At 43.4% G+C, this 22,486-nt stretch overlaps 2 protein-coding genes across 5 annotated transcripts in view; one reads left to right on the top strand and one right to left on the bottom strand.

Annotated features, from left to right (window-relative positions):
• Positions 1-1,425, top strand: part of LOC113475890 (solute carrier family 23 member 1-like) — a 29,582-nt gene extending 28,157 nt beyond the window's left edge. For all 4 annotated transcript variants that reach the window (XM_026841022.1, XM_026841026.1, XM_026841021.1 and 1 more), the window contains one exon: positions 85-1,425. In XM_026841022.1, coding sequence (XP_026696823.1) covers positions 85-353 — 269 coding nt within the window. In that variant the 3' untranslated portion in view covers positions 354-1,425. The remainder of the gene's footprint in view (positions 1-84) is intronic.
• Positions 1,426-5,932: 4,507 nt separating this feature from the next.
• STRA8 (stimulated by retinoic acid 8) lies at positions 5,933-20,323 on the bottom strand. Its single transcript, XM_026841027.1, has 8 exons — positions 20,132-20,323; positions 18,406-18,481; positions 16,995-17,079; positions 16,454-16,603; positions 12,506-12,788; positions 11,154-11,230; positions 9,431-9,542; positions 5,933-6,007 (listed from the first exon to the last, which is right to left on the bottom strand). The coding sequence occupies exons 1-8, from the start codon at positions 20,321-20,323 to the stop codon at positions 5,933-5,935; spliced, it is 1,050 nt and encodes a 349-aa protein (XP_026696828.1).
• Between the last annotated feature and the right edge of the window lie 2,163 nt (positions 20,324-22,486).

Below are 22,486 nucleotides of genomic sequence, written 5' to 3'. Positions count from 1 at the left end.
AAGGGGGTGTGAGGCACACGTGGTAGTCCTATGCTTGGAACACCCACTGTTTTAAACACAACAATCTCATTTTTGCTGTTGCAGGAACATTGGAGGAGCGGGGGCTCCTGGCATGGAAGCATAGCCACAAGGGAGAGGCGGACAACTCCCAGCTCGTTTCCAAGGTCTATGATCTTCCGTTTGGCATAGGCACCAAATACTGTGCTGTCTCTTGGTTTCAGTATCTCCCTGCTTGCCCCAAAAGACTACCTGGTGACAAGAGAATGAATGAACTGAAGGCTGCTAGACAGGAAAACAGTGTTAAAGCAAGCTCAGAAAGAGACTCTGAGGTAGATGCTGATACAAGGATATAAGCACCTGGCCTGCAGGTGAACTCATTGCAGAAGAGGGTCTGAAAAGCGAGTTGGCAGTCCCCATCGTTTGAACATGAGCTGGAAGCTGTTAAAGGCTGGAGCAGGAGAATGATAATGTCTTTCCCTTCCCAGTTCTGCCCCCTGCACCACTGGTAACCTTGAGGGAGAAATTTTTCTCCTCTCTGCTCCTGCCTACCCACCTCTAGGAAGAGCATAATCCCTCTCTGGGGAACACCAAATCCCAATAAATGCCTGGGAAAGATGTTCAGTTTTCTTCTTTGCACTGACCCTTGGGGAACTCCAGCCTTTTAGCTGAAGCAAAGCTTTTCCTGTCCCTTGTCCTGGCTGCTCAAGTGGCCACCGGAGAAGGCACACCTGATGTAGGCCCTGTACCACTCTCAGGCATGCCTTGGGCTGAGGTTAATCCCACCACCTTAAAGATCTGTAATGGCAACCCTCACCTCTCAGCTTGTGGTTCAGACCTCATCCTGGCCAAGGGGAAGGAGCGGGCACCTCTATGTCATGATTCATCTCATTCATATTCCATAATTTAGTCACATGAATGCTGTTGTAAGAGAGGTGCCTAAGGTTAGTAGGATGGATTGCCTTCTGAACATGACTCTCCCACCTTAGGCTGCAGAGGGAATCAGAGACCTTACTTAGGTTCATTACCCAATAGAAAAACCCAGTTTCACTGAAATGAATCCCACCTGGGATGCTGGGAGCAGTCTCAGGGGAGCCAGCTTCCTCACGGCTCCAAGCCCTACAAAGATGAAGGAATTGTATCAAAGATGAATCTGATGCATCCTTCCTACTGCTGCATCCACTGTACCTGTTCGGTCTGGTGTGGTGATTGTGTAGCAACCACCGCTCGTCTAGAAAACAGTTTGCAGATTCTCGTTCCTGTCCACTACCAGCAGAAACAGTTTTAACCTATATGGCCATATATAATGTGATTGCACTTGGTGCTCATTGCCAGTGGTGTGTCATAATAATTGTCGGTGTAGCATAAGTTTGTGTCTCTCGCACTGAAATTTATACTTAAGATTTTTTTTTTAAATAAATAAATAAAATGTACAATGTAATGATATTTCTCAGGGTGATTGCCATAGTGAGTGGCAGGTAGTATTCAAAGAATCAGAGTAATTCAGGTTGGAAGGAATCTCTGGAGGTCATCTGGGCTAGACCCTGCTCAGAGCTGGTCCTGTTTGACCAGCTTGTAGAGGACTGTGTCCAGCTGAGCTATGGATGGAAAGCCATAGCCTCTTTGAGCAGCCTGTACCAGTGTTTGACCATCCTTGTGGTGAAAAGCATTTTCCCTTGTGTCTAATGGGAATTTCTAATGCTTCATCTTGTGTATGTTGCTTCTTGTTCTGTCACTGTTCTCTTAGAAAAGACTGTCCCCATCTTCTCCATACCCTCCATTGGACAGCTGAAGGCCACAGTATGATGCCCCCTTCACCCTCTTGTCTCAAGACTGAACAAAACCTGAGTGGTTTCAATGAAAAGTCTTTATTCCTCAGGCCTGTTACAGTTTTGTTCTTTAGTCCCATCCTGCAGCTGTAGTGCTATGTGGCTTGTTTTATCAGTAAAGGATGTGTTGGGGTCTTTTTGCTTTGTGAGTGAATGAAGCCTGAATACATCAATTGTGTGAGCATTGGGATCTTAAAGGAGGAAACATTATGGTATAAATAGTTTGCTGTTATAGGCAGGTTGGAGTGCCTCTGTTGAAGATTGTGGTTGTTATTTCTTTGGGAGAAAAAATGAATTGCACATTTAAGTATTTCTGATTCTCCATACCATCACAGATTTTACAGAGATGACTAGTTGCAGACATCTCAGTTCTGGTATCTTCTTCAACCTCCACAACCTTGACTAGGTCTCTAAGCTCATTTAGAGCTAGCCTATGCTCCCAGGGGACCTAGCAGACAAACTCATGGTCTTACTTATCACTCTTGAATTTACTTGTGCTGTAGCACATGTGTGAAAGTGAGTTTGTTAGTCTACATCATCCTGTTCCCATGTCCTGTACTGAAGCTGCCAGGCTGCTGCTGGACAGACCTGCCACACTGCAGGAGAGGTTTAGGTGTGAACAGGATATACAGCTAATGAATGAGGTACACAAGCCAAAACCTGCTGTACTATGCAGCCCTTCAGACACTCCATCTTCCATGAGAGACTTTTCCCTTCAGTGTTACAGTTGGGATCCCCACATGGAAAAAGTGAGGTGGGAAGCACATATGGAAAACCCTCAGTAATTTTATTGGCTCTGTGTCAGCTCTGTGGAGGCTGCAGCCATATCTTTTTGCTTCTTCTCATAAGATATGCTAGAATGCTGGCAAGTGACAGAGGTTTATACTTGCTTTAGCTCTGTTCAAAAAAAAAACCAAAACAACCCCAACAGGTTTCCTACAAAAACCCCCAGTGTTCAACTGGATTTTTGTTCCCCACCCCACAGATGGAGACGACTGCCTGTCTGTTATGCCACTCTGCATTTCCAGCCTGCTGGGCATGACTTTACAGCTCCTAGCATGAGGGGGCCCCGATCCCCAGTGGAGGCTTATTTGTTACCTGGGCACAACCTGTGGCCCAGGAGGTGCAGGCATCTGGGGGGGTGGGCATGCTGCTCTGGGACAGCTGTGTCTGCTGTTGCTAAGGCTTAGAAACCATTTTTTTCAGAAGCTGTTTATATGTCCTTATTTCAAGCTCAGGTTCTTAATTGTCCTTTAATATTCCCTCTTTGGTGTGTTTGTTATATATGTATAAAATATCCTTTTATTTGCCTCAGGGGGACATTTCCAACTTTTAAAACGAAGTAGGAATGAAATGAAAAGGGTTAGGCTGCAGGGCCACCACACCTCCCAGCTGTATGTTGCCACTTGAGGTTTGGAAACAGCTTTGGCTTTGCACCATACCAACACAGCTTCTGTTTATTTGCTGCTTAATGAAAATAAATTAAAATCAGAGGATCCTCAAGTGTAAAATTGAACACTTGAGGGATGTTCCACATTGCTTAGAGAACAGCTAGCTACCTGTCAACTATACTACCCTTTGTGCTTATTTTCACAGCTTTCTCACAAGAAGATATGACCTGGGCATTAGGTCTGCCCTATGTTATGCTCAATGTGTTGTAAAGTGAGGGGCTGCCATGCTGTAGTGTACTGGGTCCCGCTCTACCCTGTTCAGCTTGGTCTGCCTAAACCCCCGCAGCAGCCACACATTCCCTGCCGCGTTCATGTTTCCCACTCCTCCCTCCCTGCCTTTCTGCCTCCAATTCCTTCCCACCGCACTGCCCCAGTAGCCTGATAGCCTACATTTTCCAGATTTTTTTCATGAAAAGTTTCCATCAGACCAACCACTGAGTCCTGAACAACGTGGTACCCACGCACAACGCAGCAATAACGCACTCAGGAATTAAGGCTGCTTCCTTGCCAAGGCAGAGCAGACCTCATGCACACCAGGGCAGAACAGCTATTGTCTATGTAGTGTTGGCTCTGCATGAGAGGAAACCGCCTTCCCACATTACACACAGATCTGCACTCTTGCAAACTGTGATCATGTCACAGGAGGAACCAAAGTAATGTGTTCTTCATCTTCTTAATGTTGTAACACCTCTTACAAAGCCTGCTGCTGTTTGGAGGAGTTATTGTTTTCACTTACCTGAACACACCTGTTGTTTCATATTAATGTTCAGGCCAGTCTGGTGAAGCTTCAGAAGCTCTCATGTGTGATGATCAAGGGAATGCATCTACATAGTATATGGTGTCCATTTAAAACTGTCTCCTCTGGTAGGTGGCAGGATGAAAGTCATTTGCAAATAAAATATTCTACTGTTTAACTTCTCTCCTGAACTGGCCTTCAGAAGGGTGGGGATGAAGGGCTAATAAGAAAAGGTTGTTAACCCTTGAACATTATCTACTCACATGGCTGTCCCACGGCACATGACAGTATTGCCAAGTTTGACCTCAGCTGATGCAGTAATTAAGATGAATGTGGCGAAAGAATTGTTAGTGTAATGAACCCAACCCAATATTGTGTGGCAAATGGAACTGGAGATGAGAGAAGCCTGTATGATTCCTACAGATAAAAGCTTGTAGAAAAAGTATTCTCAATACTGAGAAAAACTAACCTATTTCCCCCCAAAACTACACAAAGATAAGAAACCCCAGGGAGAACAGTTAATGTAAACACTTATTACTGTAGGTACATATGTATGTTTCCTGTACTAATTAAAAGGGAAGAATGCTTTTACCTTGGATCCCCTGCAAATTCTGTATATGTATTTCAACTAGCATGTGTCCCAAAACCCAGACTGCCCAGGGGATGCACATGCTTGGCATTTTGGAATGAGGAGGAATAGGGAGAGCCAGCATTGCTTGTAGCCTCAAAACAATGACAACCTGCACACATGAAGCACACTAGAAAGGCCAGGGAAAGACATGGCTGCACCCTGGAGAACTCAGAAGGGGTCTTAAACCCAAACAGGATCTGCAGTTAGGACCTCACACCCCCACTTCCAAACACAGCAGCCTGGCAAACATCCACCTGGGAGTGCTACCACAGCCTCAACTGCAGGGTCAGAAGGTGCTCTGGAAGAATTACTTTCCCCTTGTAATTCAGTACTAGGCTCCACATGTGTTTGCTTAATACAGCTGCACATGTAATGCTCTTTATGCACCAAGGCACAACCCAGCCCTCTTGGATTCAGCCTAAAAACCTTACTGCTGAAGACTTAATACCTGGGCATGCCAGCTTTAGTTTAAATTTTAAAATAAAACTTTAGCCTTTCTGTTTGTGATAGCTGTTAGCATAACCACTGTCAGAACACAATTTGTCCAAGTCTGCAGAGAGCCTTTAATGATAGCTCCGAGATACAAAAGATTTCATTCATCTTCACAGCATTTTTAATTCCAAGACACTATCTGAGCAGCACTACTCAAAGAATGAGATGTGGCAGAAAAGCACAGGGCTGATCACTCAGCTTTACACACTTTGCAAAAGTAAATAATCTAAGGTGTATTATTGTGCCTGCACCTCTCTGGGTGACTGGGGAGTGGGCCACTGCTGCTGTCCTCAAAGAGATGGAAGAGCCTCATCTTACTCTGTGAGGAAATCCCTCTTTCCTTGTCAGCCCAAGCTGAAAAATTGCACCAGAAAAGTAATCACTGACAGGGTGCAGGGCACTTTGTGATTTTTGCAAGTTGAGACCTGCAAATACTGCACACTTGGGGGTGCACAGGCTGTCACTGATGTGACCTCTGCAGCTCTCCCACAGCTTAGGCTAGGCAAAGTCACTTAACCATACCTGCCTCAGTTTACTTGTGAACAGAGGTTAAACATTAAAAAGCAACATACAAAAGTATTTCCTACAATTTCATAAATATTTAAAAGATGGAACTTTTAAAGGTATAAATTACTCAACTAATAAGCACTGATGAGGGAATGGGAAGACAACGATAACAAACCACTTGAACACAGTGTCTCCAAACTCTGCTCAGAGAGGTGCTTCACTAAAAGAGATGCAGTCTCTTCACATGCCTGGCAATGCTTGGCAAAACATTAGCAAAGAGAGATACTGTTTAGAAATCTTCATCATCAAAGGTCTCAGTGCACCTCAGCATCACAGTCTCATAATCGAACTGAAGATCTTCTTCCTGAAAGCCCCCCCAAAGTCAAGCAGAATTAAAAACAACAGGAGTTGACTGTGTTTCAAACATACAGTGGATTGGTCAAGTGCTGACACTTGTCAGCTAATGCACCATGAGCCCTCCTTCCTGTCTGAATCAGCAACCAGCACTTGTGAAGTGCCTGAGGTGCATGAAGAACGGCTCAAATTTTCAATTAATTTCTTTCTAAAATCACAGGGCTTCACCCTGTGTCTATTTACATCATGTAGACAGCTGTTACTGACTGTGGTAGCAAGTGGGTTACAGGCTTTGAAGATATGAGAGCTTCCTTGAGCCCTTAACTGACTTCAGGCTTTGCTGCTCTTTTAGGAACAGAAGGAAATGGTCTTCTCTTTCACCAGCTTACAGAGAGTAAGGAGCTCTTGAGAAATCAAAGTCTAGGAGATGAAAGTGTTCATCTAGCCCACCTTCTGCATTGATGCAAGACTCTAGGGCAAGACTGCTTTTAAGAATAGGTGCTTTTTAAAAAATGTATAGCTTAAGGAATACTAAATCCCACTTGCTTGTCAAGTGACTCATCAAAAAATCCATAATTCTAGTAAGAAGTGTGCCTTTGAAGATGCAAAGGTGCTCAGTGCTATTTAGAAAAAAAAAAAACCCAAACACTCTGGACCTCAATCTAAATTAATTTCTTATTGCCTTTGATGCTAAGCATCTCTTATGTTGTAACCTTAAGACAACAGCTCTTAGAAAATGACAAGATTGCTTAACTAATCTCACGCTCAGAAATATATCTCTATCATGTACCATGGAAGTATGCTCTTGTTCTCATTTTTGGGTCACTATCCTTTTAAGAGCCCTTTCTTTCTTTGTCCAAATGATTTCCTCCCTCCTCTTATGTGAGTCTCAAGCATATTACACCAGTGGGGTGTATGCCATTGGCAGCCTTGAGAGCCAGGGCAGCCACTCAAGAGGAGCGGCACTCAGTGGATCTGTGACTACGAAACAGTGAACATACACAATCCAATAACAGTACTTTGTACTTGGACAGTTAACCATAACAGAGCACTGGCATGTAATGACCAGCAATAAAAGCTGTCACCTCACCAGCTCTGCAGATGAAAGGAAAAACCATAGGCTGCCTTTTGTATTTCAGTCAGGTGTACATCTCATGCCTTGCCTTGGTACTGTACCTGCTACCCACCTTTGTATCTTCTACAAGGTGTGTGCACAGTGCACCAGGACATCACTTTACCCTTGGGATAATTTATCCCAGCACTGCCCAAACTCCTGGGCTAGTGTAGTACCAGCACAGGTACCACATCAAGGGAAGGGGAATGGTCTGCAGAGGTTCAGTCACACCCATAAGATAAGCAGGAAGGGCTCCTTTGCCTGTCAAGCCCAGGAGACTCCAATGCTCTGAGTAGCCCAATTTCTGGAGTAAGGTATGTAGCTCTTTGCCGCTGCCTGAGTTGGTATGTTTCAAGCTAGCTGGAATATCTCCTATCCCTGCTCTGCAACCACTTCTATAACTGCCTCAATCTGTTTGCTTTGAGATGGAGCTGAATTTCTGCTCTAAAAACAAAAAATTCTTGTCAGTCATTTTCATTTTTTTTCTTCTTGGCAGGATTCTCTAGATGTGCTGTACTGCAGTTATTTAAACCAAAACAGATTGTGACCTTCACATTATCAGTACTCTAGCCTGGGTGATTTCTGGTCAAACTCCCTTTTTATTGTCTTATCACAGACAACTCAAAGTTCCTGCACAAAAGAAGTGTGTGCAGCCTTTTACTTCCTTTTGGATCCACAGAGCTCAGTAGACTGGCAATTTTCAGTACTTCAGCTTCTTTTGTTGCCTGTCTTCCCATTACTTCCATTTTCCTAGTCTTATTTCAAATGTCCCACTTGAAAGCTTGAAAGACACACTACCTCTTCTCATACCACCTCATCTGGGAGCTGTGAGATGGATTTGGGCCGACATATAACAGTGCAGCACCAAGCAGAAGGACAAAATGAAACCACCTAATGTTGTCAGGCATGACATCCACAAAAGAAATTTAAGCCCGGAAAATACCGTATCTTGCCTAAGACTTTTCTTTCTTTTCTAAGTGTGCTCAATTCATAAACTCTGCTCTTACACAGAGCATAGCTACTACACAGACCAAAGGGCTGTGTAGATTAGTGCCTGGTCTTTGACAACATCCAGGAGTAGACATTTAGACAAAAAGTGTAAGAACTGGGCATGCAGTGGGCTCTGTTCCACAATATGCTCCCACATTACGGCAAACTGTGTGCTGCAAGGACCTTCTGAGCTGGAAATTCTATGTGGACCTTCAGATTTAGTAATTGTCAAAGGACTGATGTCCCAGGAGTTAAATCTGTTAATCTGTATGTGCAGATTATTTTTTAATATTTTGTTTGTTCATTTCATTGAGTCCTTTCTAGTTCTTCTGGTGTTAGACAATGAATAATCATTCTGTGTACCAAATCCACATCATTTAGGATCAAAATTCTCTCACAGTACCTCTCAGTCTTTTTTTGCAGAAGACTCCTACTCTAGTAGCTCCTGTTTAATGCTTTCTGCTGTGCCTGATGCCATTCTCTGCACCTCCTCTAGTGCAACTGTCTCCCTAAGATGGGGGAACCAAATGGCACGCAGAAGTCACGATGTGATAGATTCAGATAGTAGTGCAACACTAGTTTCTGCTTTGTTTTCTGTCCCAATTACCCCTCATCATAAACACTCTATTTCCTTCAAAGAAGCACCTGCTCAAGTAACAAATACTAGGTAGAAGCTAGGCAATAGAAAATAGCAAACCAGTGGCTACTTGGAGGTACAATTGACTCTGAGCTCAGACAAGCATGTTTTGGATGAGGGGCATCTCCCTTTCATCCCTCCACTCATGTGCAAGCTCTGAGCCACCTCCTTGGCAGAAGGGGAAGAAGAACACTGCAAACAAAACTTCTGGCTCAGTGAACCTGCACCTGTAGACTGAGGTTAAGAGGCAGCTCAGCAGCTGTTCAAGAACATGAATACCCTACTCCTCAGGCCTACCAGCAGAGGGCTGAGGGTAGGGAACCTGGCACACAGACAGCAGAAGGTGGTCCTACTGAGCTCAGAATGAAGTGGCTGGGGATTAATGGAAAACAGCAAAGTGGGCTTTGCCTGCTCAGGTAAGATCACTCATGCTTTTCCACAAGCAACTTTCATGCTCATGTCACTTGCCATTTTGAATAATATTCTAAGCAATAACAACCCCTCACATTTTGCCTCTTACAAAGGCAATCCTACTGACCCTTTGGAATGACACATCTGAACTGATGACTCCCAAGTGCTTATTTGTAATGATTCTGAGCAATATGATGAGAAGCACAGAAACCAGAAATCCCTTTCTGACAACGACAGAAGTATATTGCTCCTTCTATAAGGAATCCTTTGGCAAAGCTTACCTGAAAAAACTGTGTATTAGCAAAGAAGAGGCTTTTTAAGAAGTCAGTGATCTGCAGATAGAGTCTGTGGTGATCCTCTGGATTTTTAGAAGCACAGCTTGCAAATGCTGAACTGAAAATGGAATCAGATACTATATTTAATTTCCTGTTCCCTTATTTCTCCTACTAACTTTCTCTCCTCTACATTTTACTTATAAATTTAAAAAGACCCAAATTGTTTCCAAGATGATTCTTGTATTGAAGCCAAAAGCCAAGCAAGGCAGGGAGAAGCAGGGTCGGATGTATTGACAAGATATTGTCTAACAAATGCAAAGAAGATAGGAAAGAACAGAGAAGAGCAGTACAAGAAACCAGTATCACAACAAAGAGATCCACTGATACGTGACAGCTATTCTAACACTGTTTTAGGGAAGAGTATATATCTACTATAACAGAGAATGACAATGGTTATTTGGTATTGTATTTTGCAGGGTTGTTCAGACGAACAGCTCTGACTTCTGTAAAGTTTCTGAGTGCATGCAGTAACATATGGTCATGAAATGACATATTAGCTATCACTGGCAGGTTTGTACTCAGGTAACAGTTAACTCTGGCAAAAAGCTAAGATACTCATTTTGGACTTCACCTCTATTCTCCCTGGGATTTTACAAAGTTCTGCCATCATGCCTCTGTCAGAATTACAAGTCACAGAGTGATAAGGAGAGAAGGGAACAGGTTAAATGTTGACTACTGAAATATTAATCTAATTTGGGACCTAAAATAGATTGCAAAGATGATGGCAATACATTGCAGTATTAAGGAATAGTTATTTTTATTTTAAAAGCAAACAGCAATTGTCACCCAATAAACGTTATTTAGTGGATATTCTGATCAACAGCCAAAACAACCTTATTTCCATTCATGCTGTTCTGGAAGTGCAAAGGTGGAATGGTGGTGAAAGAGGGAAAGAGATTCACACTAGAGAACTCTATGGAAAAATAAGTAGAAAATGGGATTAAATAAACAGATTAAAAACATTATTTGCAAAGACAAACAATCCTAACAAAGACTAAATAACAAGAGTGCATAAAAGATAAGTCATAATGTGATTTTCCTCTTGAGAAAAGCAACCCTTTTCTTTGTTTTGTCTGCTGGGAAAAATCAAAGCCAGTACCAACTTTGTATCTGACATGTTCTCTTTTAGGTATCTCATCTGACCTTCAGAGGAAAGATGTTATTATTTAATAGGTCTTGTGTTTCTTTGATGTTACTGTTCAGGTCAACCACACTTTACCTTGATCATCTCTTTGTGACTGATTTTGAGTACTTGAAAAGGGTAAGGGAAACAATGTTAAAAAATTAACAATTTTTTCCTCATTAAATAACAGTACAGTTTATGATTAACCAACTTATCCAGGGAATGCCTTATGGTCCTCACAGACCTGGTAAGTGAGAGAAAAGGAAAATATTCCAAACACTGGAATTTGAAAAGATGGAAAGTTATGCAAGAAAATCAGGACCCCAGTTATCCTGAAGTGATGGGGTGCTCTTAAGTGATTCTGCCATAAATGCCTATTAATCTTTTCACTTTTGCACCTTAAAAACCAGTATTGCTGTACTAAAAATTAGGCACAAAAAAAGGAAGCTAGCCTATTGCCTTACTCCACAGAAAATTTGCTGTGGAGTATTGACAGTGGATTATTAATTTACTTTGTCTAGCAAAAGGGGAGAGTTTGTAATTTACCTCTGGCTGGTCATTCCCTCAGTCTCGCTTCTATCGAAGAAACCAGCAGCAACATCAAATGCATCTTCAAACATTACCTATCAGAAAAAGCATTTCAGATGTCAACATATCCAGCCACCTAAAAGTTTTACCTAGGGTATCATTTTTAATAATGAAGTCTTTAAAAGCATGATATTCTTTCTTTCTGTTTAACAGGTATGTTTATAGCTAGAGTAAACCAAGAGGGTTTTGTGAAGCAGGGAATAGAAAATAAGGAATAACTGTATTTCATGACTGGGAACACGAGGTTAGTCAAATCCCTTAGGCCTGTGCTTCAACCTCTAGGAATTAGACTTAACGTTACATTTCCCCTCAAGAGCAGTAAAAAAAATATGAATCATATCAGTGCTTTAGAGACTTGATTGTGGGCTGCTGCTTATGGCTGGAGCTGTACCAGCCACTCTCCCCAAATCTGATTCTGGTGTGCAATCTGGCTTACAAAGGGGTATAGATGCTCTGTGTGACAGTCTGATAAACTCATTAATTCACTCTGCCATAATGCAGTCCACACATTTTCTGTGCCAGAAAGTACAGTACAGGCGACATCCCCATGACATTTCCTGAGGAGGTCAGTGATGTGAGTTGTGCCCTGTGACTCAAAAAGAACTTGTCAATGCAATTTACTTATATGCTAGGGGTGAACATCTGTACCTCCCTTGCAGCTAATAAAATTACACACATGTCTTTGAACAGCTAGGTGCTTAAGTAATCAGTGCTCCAGGAACAGTTTACAAATGGCTGGCTATTATTTCATCTCTTTTTAAGAAATACCCTGGCTGACTCAGTCACTGACTTTTGGCTCTGCCAAGGTGCATGACACAGGCAGTCATTAGCCCTGTACCACTGGAACTGGTCTACAAACACTCTCTCTTTGCTACTAAGTGCTTTGATAAAAAAAACCCCACCCAACTCAAAACACAGCAGACCTTGGTAAACTGTGTATTCCTTCTGGATTTAGATCATCTGTACTCCTTGAAGAGTTCGCAGAGCACAGTAACTATATAATTCTTGTTCCCTCCCCCTGGAGCAAGTTAGATCAAATTTAACAGTTACTTATCACAGAAACTCTACAGGTCAGTGGAAGCTAGCGGGACTACTACTGCTGCACTCCTATAGCTTGCTGTGTATCTTACCAAGAGAGAATTTTGCAGACATTTACTAAAAGACTGCTTATTATCTCCACTTATGCATTCAAGTGGTCTTGGGCAAGCTTAATTACAACTACTGTATGTTTCCAATTAAAAGATGCAGAGACAATTAGCATCTGAAGGCCTGGAGTTTCAGGACAGACATGTATGTTACTGAGCACTTACTTCATCTGGTGTGGGGACTGAGGAACCACCAGCTTCCTCACTGTTACCTCGGCTGTCCCTCACACTACCTTGAGTGCATGCAGGCTCTTGGCAAGCAGCCTTAGGATCCATAAGTAAATCTCTCTGGCTACAGTACTGCAAGATGCTGTCTCTCCTTTCTTCAGAAAGCTCTTGCCAGAGGTGGGAAATAGTTGTGGAGACCTCAGGAAGACGCACCTCTTCAGTGCAAACAATTCCATGCTCTATCAGCAGGTCCACTGTGTGCTTATAAAAATACAGGTATCTGTAATGAAGGGAAAGGGAGCATCTCTTAAGAGCAGGCTATGAGGCAGCCATCTCCTGTAAATCAGCTGGAGACTGGGAGTAGCTCTGATTCATAACTACTTCACTGACTCCCCCCTCTAAGACTTCATACAATTACTGAAGGTTGCCCAACACTGTTTGAAGATTTTAACAACTCTGTTCTGCCAAGATTTAATCTGCAAAAGGCAGGCTCCAGCCACAGCCTCAGCAGGACTGCCTCACAACAGAAGCTCCAAGCACTGCAGGCTGTACTTACTGCACAGGCAAACCTCATTCTGGCATTTAATAAATTTTAAGTTACTTGCCTTTGTATCCTGAGGCTTTCACACTGTAAGTCACTTTTTATACTTTTACTGGCATTGCATTACACTTAAAAGCCTTGGCTGAGGTCATATCCTGACATATTAGGTACTATTCAGGCAGACAGAAAGAGAGTACCCCAGGCCTGGATGATTTAACTTAAATAAGCATGGGAGCTCAATTTCCTCCATTTTCCATCTGAAGAAACACATCCCTAGGATGGTCTGCTTTGCAGTCTGTAGTGAAACTGGTAATAGAACATAAGTGTCGTAATTTCAACCCAGTGTCTAAATCTCAGAACAAGCCCGCTTATTCTGCTGTGTGGCACAGTGAACCAGGGATAATAATGTCCATTTTGAAAAGCAGCACTAAAGATTATTCTACATTAATTAAACGCTTGGAGCTTCTCAGATGAAAATAACAAGATCAAAGGAGTACAAACCAAGAGTTCTATAAACAGTAGTCATTGTTACTAAGTTTGGGCTTAAAAACATTCCTTGGAAGATGTCCCAAATGAGCACATTTCCTGATTAACTGAACAGTATTGCATGAGAAAGTAACTCAAGAGTTCAGTCTTTCTTGTTTTGTTTTTTTTAAAATACTTGTTCCATCAAACCAATACTGAAAATCTTAACGTAATTCTGCATGCAAGTATAAACACACTGAAACTCCATTTTCCATACTCTGGAATATTTTCCACAATTGCTGGAGACAAACTACCAGAAGGGGAGTAAGTATTCTCATGTAAGGTATTGCGCTCGCTAAGGATTCTGGATGTCCAGCTCCAAACAAAGGATCTGGAGTTTCTCAAACAGAAGAATATGAATCACTATTAGACTGCTTTACTAAAGAAATTAAGCTTGAACCATGACTCAACTATTTCCTTCCCAGCTGGAAGAAGACAACCACATTGTGCACTGGGCAGAGTACTGTGTAGTCCTACTGATGTAGCTCCTGCTGCTGGACATGGAAAAAAAATAAGTCCACTGAAGCTCAAAGCATTTCTGATGTTGCCCAAATAATGTGATTAGACGATCACCAAAAGGCTGTTATTTTCTTTGCTGAAGAGTTCCTATTGTTTTATGCCTGTTATAAAAGATCATTTTTTGAGAAGAATTGGGTATGAACCAACTGCAGTCTGCCGTAAGACTATAGGGTAAGTGCTAGAGTCCACACAGTACAGGCCCTAGTCTACCTTGTCAGTGAAGTCAGGTGTTCACGACTCTGTCGTGCAGTCTTTGACCAAGCAGAGCTTATTACTTCCCCCGAAAAAACTTGATTCAGCTCATTTCAAGGCCTTGTAAACGATACCTTACTACAGTGCCACCTCGGTTCTCACAGGATCAAAAGCTGGAGGCTGCTGCCATCTGCTGGCACAGCTGCAGTCTCATGTTGGTGAAAAACAGTAATCCAAGGGAATTTTATAAATAAAGACAGATTCAAAGCAAAAGAGAAGAAAGAGGTTCAGAAGCTTTTGCTTATGGTGGTGACTCTGTGGAAGAGAATGGCAGCTGCAGCTGTGGATTCTCTTACACTACCTATTCTGGAATGGATAGGGTGAAATGGACTCTGATTGATGGTACAGCATAGATTAGACATCCATCTGTTCCTCAAATCTTTAAAATGAAATGATCATTTACCCTTTTGGAAAAGCACCCATGACCTCTAAATACCTTCTAGTGCTGTCTGACAGTAAGGGGAAGAATGTGATGAATAACATACTCTGTCTTAAGATACTAATAACTTGGGAAAAAAACCAGTAATTTTACCATTACAACCCCAGAATAAAATACATGGACCAATGACAGGAGAACAGCAGTCTTCAATTTTTAGGTCCTGCATCAGGTACTTAGGAGCCAATCCCTAAAGGGGGCTGTACACACTCACACCCACTAGCTGTAAGTGTAACACATATGTGTTTATGTTCTCCTCCTGCTTCTCCATGTTGCAGATACTTTGAGGAGTGCTGATATCTTCCAGACCACCATTACTCTGCAGCCTGCAAGATGAGGACTACATGATCCTCCCTGGTTGCATCCAGCCTTACCCTGCTCTGATCCCTCAAAAAAGTACTCCACCTGTGAGAAGCTAAGGGTCCATTTCTAGAAGGGGCAACAGCATTCATGTCCTCATAACAATGCCATTAGAGGCAGGATGAACATCCCTGTGGAGGAAAGTATCTGCCTACTTCTGGTTCCTGCATCTCTGCAGAACACATGCTGGCATGAATCGATTCCAAGTGGTCAGAGAGATTCATGCAGCTAGACTCTTGAGAATTTGTCTGGTACAGCAATGCCTATTGCAGGGATACAATTTGAGAGTGGTACTGATACCACAAACACAGTGACACACCTGCATAAATCAAGCCTCCTATTTCATCCAAGATTGATAAACTATTAGCAGGTATGCTGCATCTTACTCTGCAAGCCATATGGACAGCAGCAAAGCATAGCCAAACAAGGACTGACACACTTAAAAGAAATTTTTTCTTTCTTGAAGATGGGTGGAAAATTCTCAGGGATTTTCCATGCCTTGCAAGAGCTGGGGGCTGCTACAATGCAATGAGTCCATTCAGATGCAAGTCACAGGTAAGGGACTTGGGAAGTGTTCAACTTCATCACCAGCATAGCCAAAATCACTGGCTGCTTTGCCAGTTATCATTGTATTTGATACAAAAGGGTCAGTACACAGATGAGTGCTGGGGGTACAAACAAGTCAGATTACACATGATCCACATCAATCCCACTGACCCCAACAACACCACATGACCAACAATGGGTGGAATAAATGGTGAAATGCAGTTTCCCATAGAAGGGACAGGAGACAACCAAGTTTACAAATCAAATACATACAACTAAGGAAGCCACACACTGAATCTCTACACAGCCTGCATTTACAAAAGCCAGACCTGACTGGAGCCCAGCCCCAGGGAGGCAGGAGGTCCTTCCTCAGCAAGAAACTGCAAAGTGCATCCACCTCACAGACAGATACTGCCCCTTCCTGCAAGTGGTCCCAGCTTTTATCCCTAAGTGGGACACCTGACCTTTGTTTACTTAATGTGGGACACCTGGGGCTCATTTACCCAATGGCTTTCCCTGCAAGGCCAGCACCACCCTGGAGGGAAGCTTAAAGGCAAACTCGCCACCCCTTTGTGAAGGGCTGTGGGAATCACCCATATGTCAACCTTAATTTGGGGCTTGGGGTTGAAACCCCAGCATTTCACTGGCACAAGGCTTCTACAAGGCAGATGCAAGCTCCAGCAGGGCTGCACAAATGGCAGTGACTAAATGCACAGTGTTAATGCAAATAAGTTAAAAAACTGAAAGCAATGTGGGATGCACCTACCGTTCAAATTCCACCAGATCTGGGGATGAAGTATCTGAAGGCTGGACCAATTCTGGCTTCCCATCCTCTTCCAATGTTTGTTTTTCACATTCTATCAAATACCAGACCGTAGAGTCACTCTCACTCACAGCTTCTGAGGCTGATGCACTGCTGGAAAGAACACATAGGAAAAAAAGCCACATGAACAACTTCTTAACTAGATTAATAAAGCCCTTGTCATGGTCACTCCAGAGTCCAGGGCTGTTCTTCCCAAGCCAGCTTTCTCCTCCCTTTGCTTTGCAGGTGAATAAGAAGTCCTTGGTGAAGATCAGCTACATAGAAGGGAAAAGAAATCCAAGTGCCGACTAGAAATAAGGCCTGCTTAGAGTGTTCGTGCACTATACGGGTTTACAGGGGTCCAGGTGAAATCTCTTAATCTCTTCCTCATGCTGAAAGGCCTCTGCTTGGAAATTCAGTAATAATGACAAAGAGATTCAGGAACGCTGGGATGGAAGCAAGTGCAAAGTATTATCATCTTTCTTTGATTGATATAAGTCCTTACCTGTGATTGCTGAAGTGCCTCTTGACATATTCCTCCCTGACTTCCTCCAAGCTGGACGGGTTTCCATCTTCCAGATTGAAGGACTCTGTTGTCAGCATAAAAGTTATTGTCACATCAGTGGCACTTTTGGCTTCCCTCTCACCCTCAGCCCCAATCAGAGTAATTTCAACAATTGGTTCTTCATGAGTCAGAGCTTTTCATTAGGCAAAAATGATGCAAAAGGAGAAGCTTCTACCTCTCCAACTATGGGGAGTTTATGATCATTGAGGAATTCAGAATCAATGTCTTCTTCCTAATGTTGGTCTGACAACTGATGTTGAAAACCATCAGTTTTTGCAAAACCAGCAAATCAAAAAAGCACTAGTCAATACAGTATTTTGGATTGCCATATAATGAGAAAATTGCATGTAAAACCCCGACAACCAACCTGTGATTCACAAGCAGTATGAATTGCAGATATATGCAAGTAAATACAAGGGGAAGTTTACCTCCAAACTCTCCTCAGCCAGCCTCAATTCTTGTGATACCTTCAATTTTGCTCTGTCAAACTATTCCTTCTACCTATGACTGACTTTTATAGGTTATTTGGACACTTGAAGGGACATAAAAATATGTCTCTACCTCATCAGCCCCTAGTCCTACTTGCTGCTACTGGAGTCAGTGGCCAGCATCAGTAAACAGAAGGTGTGTTGAGAGGGCATCAAGCCCTGCAGCGGGAGCTGCAACTGCTGACAGCACACACTAGACCAGCATGACTCATGGTGTCACAGGCAGTAAGAAGAGTGCATGAAGATGACTCACCGAGCTGAAAGAAAACAAAACTGCAGCATCTGTATCATCCATTTCTATTGGAGTAAATTCTTAACTAGAGGCTTCAAATTCCTATACCAGAAAATTCTCAACAGCTTCTCTATCCTTCTCTTTTACCTCACACCAGAGCCTGCTGTTCTAAAGTCTAAGCTCTGGCTGTGCTTGACACAATGCTGGGTGCTCATGACTTGCACTGCACCATGTTCCTGCAGCCAAGAGCACACATCCTCCTGCAGCCTCTCAGTGGGAGCCCAAACATGCAGCCCCACACCTGCAGGGGGTGAATTGGCAGCAGGGTGACAAGGGCACTCTGTCTGAACTGCCTGCTGCCATGGGACAGCAGGAATTACTTGTTTTCTTCTTTCCCTTATATAGGCTGAGGAACGGGTAGGAACAACTGAGAGTCAGAGAGGGATTTCTGAGGTGCATTACTTTGTGGGTTGACACTTTTCACTATCCCTTGCTTACTGCTACAACTAAAGCCACAGTTGGCTCTAAGGCTTTAATGGGATCAGCCACATAACTATCTGCTTCTATTTAATAAATAAATAAAAAACAAGCCCAGACACTCTGTCCAAGGCAAATATTTGCATACAGTTACCTTTCATCTTCAGCAAAGAACCCACAGTTCGCTCCAGCTTCTGGATAGATTTCTTAGTCTTACGCAAAACCTGATACTAAACATAAGAAGAAATCAGAACTGATTGGTCTCTGCTCTGACTAGATTCATGTTTTAACATGCCTTGGTTGCTTTATTCACTTTTCCTTCACTTTGACCTTCAGTTATCTTGCTGTCTCTGTGAAAACAACTGCATTGTTTCACCAGCTACCCTTATCCATATGAAAAAGGGAAAGAACTAATACCAGACAAAAATTAAATAGATAATATAAATATTTGAGTATATGTTATGCAATACATACACATAACACCCAGTCACATAGACATTTGCTACTTAACTCTGATCTTCCTTCATCAGCAAATGGTTGTGTTTGGATTGTTCTCTTCTTGGAGCATGTCCAGAAATACGATGCTGTGAAGTCTTGCTGGATGTCTACAACTTTACGCATAAGACTTTACTAATCATTTCTCAGGAGAATTTTGCTAGGAGAAGCCTTTGCCACATTCTACTCTCAGCTACACTGATATAAACTGAAATACCTTCAGTGCTGCATATCACTCTTTCATCATTTATAGCACACATAACTGAGAACATATGGCAAATGCATTTAAATATACAGATCTCAAAAATATTTCAGGATTTACGTGATTGGTTGGACGATCCACAGTCACCACTGGATATTTTAGCCAGACACTAAGCACTAGGATTACAAGGGAACTTCTGTATTTAGGTTCTTGGAAGACATCGAACTTCCTTGGCCCGCAAAAGTCACACAAGGGGCACATGATACTATGAAAAAGCAATTTTAAGAACTGGTATGTGAAGATAGTCCCCTTAGACTAGACAAAACAAGTATCTGTTTAGTCTTGGCTTCCTAGATCATGGTGACTTCAGCTTAATTTTCATCTTGTTCAAAACATGGCAAACTGAACTCTTACCTCAACCTGCATGAGAGGTAATGGGCTAAAGCAGGCACAAGCCCCAGATAGCAACAGTTTGTATGTTCAGAGCCTCCCTCTACAAGGACAATTCCTGTCCTAAACAGTCATTACCCTCTTAATTTTAAACTGGAAAACTGAAAGTAAACAATCTAACTAAATGAAATGGTGCCAGAGTTGAGGATAAAAGAAGTCCTGATGTTTATTCCTCTGCCATGAGCATGGTAATATCCATCTTTTTGGTAGCATTTTGGGTCAATTTCATCTTCAGAAACAACTTTGTTTTGATTAAATAGTTTCTTAGTTTATTAGAGACAAATAACCAGTACTGGTGGTTGTTTTTCTCCTAACTTATTTTTTGTTTCTTAAAGATAGAGTGCACCTCATAAGGCTGAATGAATTACTCCCTCACCTTTAACGTCTTCTGTCCCTAAACTTACTAGCCCGATTTCACAGCAAAATGCAGTGAAATCAAGGTAATTTCATCATGGGATCCCTTGGTTTGTTTCCAAAACACTATAAAGAAGCTGCAAAAACCCTGTAAGAAAAGTGCACGATAAACCCATGACCCAGAGACTACAAAGTAAGCAATTTGCTTATGTTGAGCTGGCAGTTCTAAAGTAAAAGAGATCCAGGAAAGCTGCACACAGTGAAATTAGACACACACTGGCAAGTGTAAAGATACAGTGGTCATCCTAATAAACCTGGTTAAATTTAAACATACCCATGTACAATAGTGATGCATAGAGAAATAGTCACTGCTTCGCACCTTTGAGGCCGAGTTGTCTGACTGGGATAAAACAGCTCCCTGCAAGATGCCTAAGAGTCTTGCCAGTGTAGCCCGGTGGCATGCCTGTGACAAGTGCCGCTTTGCCATGCAGGGTTCTACCCCTTGCAGGTGTGTCAGGGGATTGGGACTCACTCGCACATCTGTCTTCCTACAGTCTCCAGCTGTCTCCATCAAAAGCTGCAATGCAGCATTTATTTATACTGAATAAATATATATATAAGTGAAGAAAAATCTTACAGCCTGTGTAGGGGACAGACAAAAAAGGAAATTTCAGGGTGACTGGCAGAGCACTCCAGCTCATTTTTCCATAGGAAGTAATGGAGTTTGAAATCTTCTCTTTGCCTTGAGGGATGGTACCTCTAAGTACTAGAACCTAATTTACCACTAACGATAAACTGCATGGGGTGAAACACAGCTGAAACAAGCTCCCATCTCCTGCACACTTCCCTGCAATGATTTGATGCCTCATTTCCATGGGATATCCAGGGCTCAGCTTCACAAAGTGCTGAGGCTCCTCAGCTCCCACAGGCATTATTAAAATCACAGAATCACAGAATCATCTAGGTTGGAAAGGACCTTGAAGATCATCCAGTCCAACCGTTAACCTAACACTGACAGTTCCCAGCTACACCATATCCCTCAGTGCTATGTTGACCTGACTCTTAAACACCTCCAAGGATGGGGACTCCACTACTGCCCTGGGCAGCCCATTCCAACACCCAACAACCCGTTCTGGAAAGAAATGCTTCCTAATATCTAGTCTAAACTTTCCCTGGCACAATTTGAGACCATTCCCTCTTGTCCTATCACTTGTTACTTCATTAAAGAGGCTCATCCCCAGCTCTCAGCACCCTCCTTTCAGGGAGCTGTAGAGGGTGATGAGGTCTCCCCTCAGCCTCCTCTTCTCCAGACTAAACACCCCCAGTTCCCTCAGCCACTCCTCCTACGACCTGTGCTCCAGACCCTGCACCAGCTTCGTTGCCCTTCTCTGGACACGCTCGAGTCATTCAATGTCCTTTTTGTAGTGAGGGGCCCAAAACCGAACACAGGAATCGAGGTGCAGCCTCACCATTGCTGAGTACAGGGGTAAGATCCCTTCCCTGTCCCTGCTGGCCACGCTATTGCTGACACAAGCCAGGATGCCATTGGCCTTCTTGGCCACCAGGGCACACTGCTGGCTCCTCTCCAGCCAGCTGTCAATCTCACACACCCCCCCCCCTCAGGTCCCTCTCTGACTGGCAGCTCTCCAGCCACTCCTCCCCAAGCCTGTAGCGCTGCTGGGGGTTGTGGCCCAAGGGCAGCCCCCGGCATTTGGCCTTATTGAAACTCCTGCAGTTGGGCTCAGCCCATGGCTCCAGCCTGTCCAGGTCTCTCTGCAGAGCCTCCCTACCCTCGAGCAGATCAACACTCCCACCCAACTTAGTGTCATCTGCAAACTGACTGAGGGTGCACTCGATCCCCTCGGCTAGATCATCAATAAAGATGTTAAACAGGAGTGGCCCCAAAACCAAGCCCTGGCAGACACCACTCATGACTGGCCGCCAGCTGGATTTAACTCCGTTTACCACAACTCTTTGGGCCCGGCCATCCAGCCAGTTTTTTACCCAGCAAAGCGTGTGCCCATCCAAGCCTCAAGCAGTCAGTTTTAAAAGACATAATTGTTCACAGCATTGGAATTATTTTCTCAATTAACTGTGACATCAGAGCAGGCAATGATACCTGACATACTCATGTGCGAGAGGGCCAGATCCACAGTCAGTCGGGCCCACTGCAGCCACCCTGCCGGCGCCCTGGGTGCCTGCCTGGGGAAGCGCCTCCCGGCCACCCGACTGATGCCCCCCCCGGTTACCGGCCACAAGTACTGCCTAGAAACAAGAAAGCCTGGCCGTACTGTTTCTTCTGCAGCCGGGAGGTGAAAAGCCGGCCCAGCAAAGCCCGTGGAGGCCCACGCCGGACACCTCCGGTGATCAACAGATCGGTCCCCACCCTACCCAGGTGCGTGGAAGAATGCTAATACAAAATGCAGAGTGTTTCCAGGATTAGGAAAATAGTTAATACATAAGTGCTGGATTGTAGTCTTAATTGTGCAGTTAAAGCTTCTCTTGGCATTAAGTTACAGAAAGTCTCTTGTGCCGGAAGAGCCCTCACATGACCAGTCTTCCCTATTTTGCCCTCTTTAGGTGGATAAGATAGTGGACCAGCTGCAGCAGTTCGTTCAGAGCTATGATCTGCCTGCCCTGAGGGATTACTGGAGTTATCTGGACCGACGCCTTTTCAGCCGTCTCGAGGATGTGTACCGGCCAACGGTGAACAAACTGAAAACCAGCTTATTCC

The sequence above is a fragment of the Athene cunicularia genome, assembly GCF_003259725.1.
Source record: "Athene cunicularia isolate RWA chromosome 1 unlocalized genomic scaffold, athCun1 chr1_part2, whole genome shotgun sequence".
Taxonomy (NCBI): Eukaryota; Metazoa; Chordata; class Aves; order Strigiformes; family Strigidae; genus Athene; species Athene cunicularia.
The sequence above is the reverse complement of the archived record's forward strand: the minus strand, read 5'-3'. Positions and strand labels throughout refer to the sequence as shown.